Below are 4,119 nucleotides of genomic sequence, written 5' to 3'. Positions count from 1 at the left end.
AGGAGGAAGTTTTGCCAAGAAGTCCTGATTTTGATATTTTGATATTTTGCTGTGGTGGAAGTTGAATGGTGTTAAGTATCCAACACTTCAAACCATTGCAAAGGATGTATTGGCAATTTCTGTTTCTACTGTAGCTTCTGAATCTGCATTCAGTACCGACTGACATATCTTAAGCCCTCATCGAAGCCGACTTCATTGGACTACTTTAGAGGCCTTGATGTGTGCTAGAAGTTGGTTATGGAGTGCTGAGAAGACTGATATTTGTTTTAAATTATTCATTTAAATTTTAATATATTTGAAATAGCTTATAATTTTGTATATCTTAAATTATTGTTGTTTATATTGTACTATGTTGATATTGATAGGTGATTCAAATTCTAAAGTGGATAATGAAAATGCTATTTTACTCAATGAAATAGAGTCTGGCGATGAAGGTATTCTATTCTCTACATTGTTTGATTTAAATTTGTCATGTTAAATGTTAATATTTAACTTTTATTTTTTAATATAGGTGAATTGTTGATCAGTGGTGTTACTTCACTTTCCAATTCCCGTCTTGAAGATGAAGATGAAGATGATCGTCAGAAAATGCTTATTTAGAACCTTTTTGTTTTGATGATTTGGAACTTTTTACTGTTTTGATTGATTAGTTCGTTTGAACTTTGAATATTTAGAACTTTTGTTCTTTGTTGATCAAAATATTATGACTTGTAGCAAACTTAAACAAATTTGAAGATATTGTGATTTTATTATTTTGATTATTGTAGTTTTAGAACTTATGTTGAATGTTACTATATTTAGTCAAATTATTGATTTTTTATGCTATGAATTAAAAAATTCCAATTTTTGGAGTGGGGGCGGATGCGGAGCGGAGAAACCCGTCTCCGTTGGGTGCGGGGGTGGATCTTAAAAAGTCACCCCCAACGGGTGCGGGTACGGGTGCAGGGTTGGTAATGCTTAAAACCGTCCCCGCCCTGTTGCCATCCTTGAGGATCCCACATTTATATAGTTGGGACATTATCACCGTTCAATTAGTAACAAAAACTTCGAAAAAAATGTTTTTATTTTTCAATTCAAAATACTAAATTTTATTTAAATCTTTTAATCTCGGTCCATTAATCATTGATCAATGTATCAACTATATAAATATGGAGAATATCTAATCACAGAAAATACGGGTCCAATGTAACAAGAGAGAATATTGTTTAGACAATAAGTTAAAATCTTAAATTTAGAGACGTCAAAATTAAAAATTATTCTCTTTGATTACAAATATGTATAAAAGTCAAAATGTACTTCACTTAAGTTTTAAATCAAATATGTTTTATCTTTTGTTTATATTTGTGGATGTAGCTAACCACACTAAGACTGACACATGTACAAACTTGATATTTTTTCTAACCATTCAATTAATTATAGGTAAATAAAAGGAAACTTAATATCAAATCTTCTATGAGACATTCTCTGTGATAATCCAACATACATCATCTCTTGATTTAATATTATTAGAAATTTCGTCTTTAGTGATCGATTTAGAGATCGAAAATTTTCAATCACACTAGCGAATAAAAATGAATATAATTATATATTTAAGTGAATATGTTTTTAAACTCTCAAGATAGTTGGCAATTTTTCCTTTTAAGTAATTAAAGTAATGACTTAGTATGTGCTTTTTTGCTTAAATAAAAATGAATATACTTCTTTTTTTTACCTAAAATGTATAATTAAGTGTTTTGTTTATGATGCTTTTATGATTTAATTTAATTTATGTAGGGATGTAACAATGGAATACTCTAGGCAAGTTCAAGTATTTGGGATCCTTGTATTTGAACTATTATCAGAAGCACTTGGACTAAAGAGTGATTATCTTGAAAGCATGGATTGTGCAAAAGGGCAACAAATTCTTAGTCACTATTATCGACCATGTCCTCAGCCTCAACTAACTATGGGAATAAAATTTGAAAAGGTGATGTACGTGGTTAAAAATTTAATTAAAATATCAACTTTTTAAATACCATTCTTCCTTATATTTTATTTTAGAATAGTAATTTTTTTTTAACTTCTAACTTCTCAAAGAAACAGATGAATTTGTTACTTTGTAAAACTATTTTCTATTTTTTAAAATATGTATCAATTTTACTTATTAACAAAACAATAATATAAATTTTTTAAATGATATGGACTTTCAGAAACAATTAAAATAGCAAAATATTATCTCTGTTTCATAATAATTGTCATATTTGTAAAATATATTTGTCCCAAAAAGGTTGTCACTTATGGTTTTCAATGCAATTTTCATTTATTTTCTAATTGTACCCTCTAATTATTACAATTTACACCACTTTTAAATTATTATCATCCACTTTTTATTTATTGTATTGAGAATACATCAATAATTAGGTTATAAAGATAAAATAATAAAATCACCATTTTGTTTATTTCATTTATCATATTTGTTGATTACCATTTTTTAATACATGTTAAATAGTTAAATGCGACAAATCTATTGGGCCGGAAGAAGTAATTATTTTCATATATAAATGCATCTTTCCTAATTAGTCTTTCATTTTTTCGCTATCCCAATGATACACTTCAAAAGTATCACATCATATAAGGAGATTAAAATTAACACTTCTTTTAGAAAATAAAAAGTTTCACAACGTAAACAAACCTTCAGTAATTGAAATGAAGAAATAACTCTTCCAAAGATAATTTTATATTTCAATATTGCAGCTAATATCCAACGATATATTCAAAAGCGTGCAACATCGTGTGCTAGCAAACCGTCATAAAAGCTCTAGAGTATCAGTGGAATGTTTTTTCACACTTGGTCTCCATCCAACAACAAAAGTGTATGGCCCCGTCAAGGAACTACTATCAAAAGATAACTCTCCCGTTTATAGAGAAACATCACTAAAAGAATTTGTTACTTACTATCATAACAAGGGATTTGATGAGAATTCTGCTCTTTCACATTTCAAATTACAACATGTTGCCGAAATATCAACTTAGTGGTAAACAACTGAAATTACCAAATATCATTAATGTCACCGTTATTAATACTAATTTCATCTTTCTCAATTATTTTAATTTAAAAAAATTATGATATGATGCATAAATTATTGTGGGTGTATGAACAACTTGAATTTTAGTTTTTTATTCACTTAAGACTAGGCATGGCAACAGGGCGAGTCGGGGGCTGATTTTGCCTCCTCCACCCCGCACCTGACTAATCGAGGAAAACCTGCACCTGCATCCATTTTATAGCGAATGTGAAATTTAAGCCTTCATCTCCGCCCGCAACAAGGTTCGAGTTTCCCTACCCACACCCGCATCCATTTATATATATAAAATTATAAATTTAAAAATTATATCTATTTTAATTAATATAATAAAATAATTATTTTCTATAGAGATAAGATTATAATTTTTAATATTTATATGTATAGAAAATTCAAAAATTACTATAATATTACTTGCGGGACAGGTTCGGGTGTGAGTGCGGGGTGGATATCATCATCCCCAAACCCGTCCCCGCCTCCAAAATTTAATTTTGGGGAAAATCCGTACCTGCACCCAATCAAAATAGGTTTTCCCTGCCCAAATTAAACATGTTTAGGTGCGTATCCGTGGGTGGAGATTATATTGCCATCCCTACTTAATACTTATATTTTATTTTCATTTCTTTTAAATTTTGTAATAATGATCAATTCATTTTGACTAGTATGTGCAAATAATACTTGTAAGAAGTGTACGTAGCTAGTATAATAGCTTTCAAAGATGTTGTGCTTAATTATTATTTGACGAAATTTTCTTGGATATCGTGTTTGCAAGATTGTATATGAAAAAAAAAAAGAATTGTGCATGATAGTTATAAAATTACTATTCCCTTAATATGCTAAACTATATTTTAATGTGTGATGATTTATGATTATGTGAATACATATGATGATTCTGTAATACTTTCTTCATGATAAAATATAAACAAAAAATGATTTTAAAAAGTTGGTGTATTTTGTTCAAATTTTTGATCAAATACATATACTTTTAAAAATCATTTTTGTTTATATTTTCATATCATAAGAGTGTATTCAACAAGGTTATTTTGATGATTTGTAG

General features: G+C 28.6%; 1 protein-coding gene across 1 annotated transcript; it reads left to right on the top strand.

The window, feature by feature from the left end:
* Nucleotides 1–1,783: 1,783 nt before the first annotated feature.
* LOC113784799 (1-aminocyclopropane-1-carboxylate oxidase homolog 3-like) lies at nt 1,784–3,012 on the top strand. Its single transcript, XM_073364612.1, has 2 exons — nt 1,784–1,966; nt 2,734–3,012. Exons 1-2 carry the CDS (start codon nt 1,784–1,786, stop codon nt 3,010–3,012), a joined length of 462 nt encoding a protein of 153 aa, XP_073220713.1.
* The last annotated feature ends 1,107 nt before the right edge of the window (nt 3,013–4,119 follow it).

The sequence above is a fragment of the Cicer arietinum genome, chromosome 8 (assembly GCF_000331145.2).
Source record: "Cicer arietinum cultivar CDC Frontier isolate Library 1 chromosome 8, Cicar.CDCFrontier_v2.0, whole genome shotgun sequence".
Lineage (NCBI taxonomy): Eukaryota > Viridiplantae > Streptophyta > Magnoliopsida > Fabales > Fabaceae > Cicer > Cicer arietinum.
Note: the sequence above shows the minus strand (reverse complement) of the source record. Positions and strands in the feature narration are given on the sequence as shown.

What these genes read in the sequence shown, in the direction of transcription:
- LOC113784799 (XM_073364612.1), top strand. Translation starts at nt 1,784, where the DNA reads ATGGAATACTCTAGGCAAGTTCAAGTATTTGGGATCCTTGTATTTGAA. An exon ending in TGGGAATAAAATTTGAAAAG is followed by an intron (nt 1,967 to 2,733) that starts GTGATGTACGTG and finishes TCAATATTGCAG; the next exon opens with CTAATATCCAACGATATATT.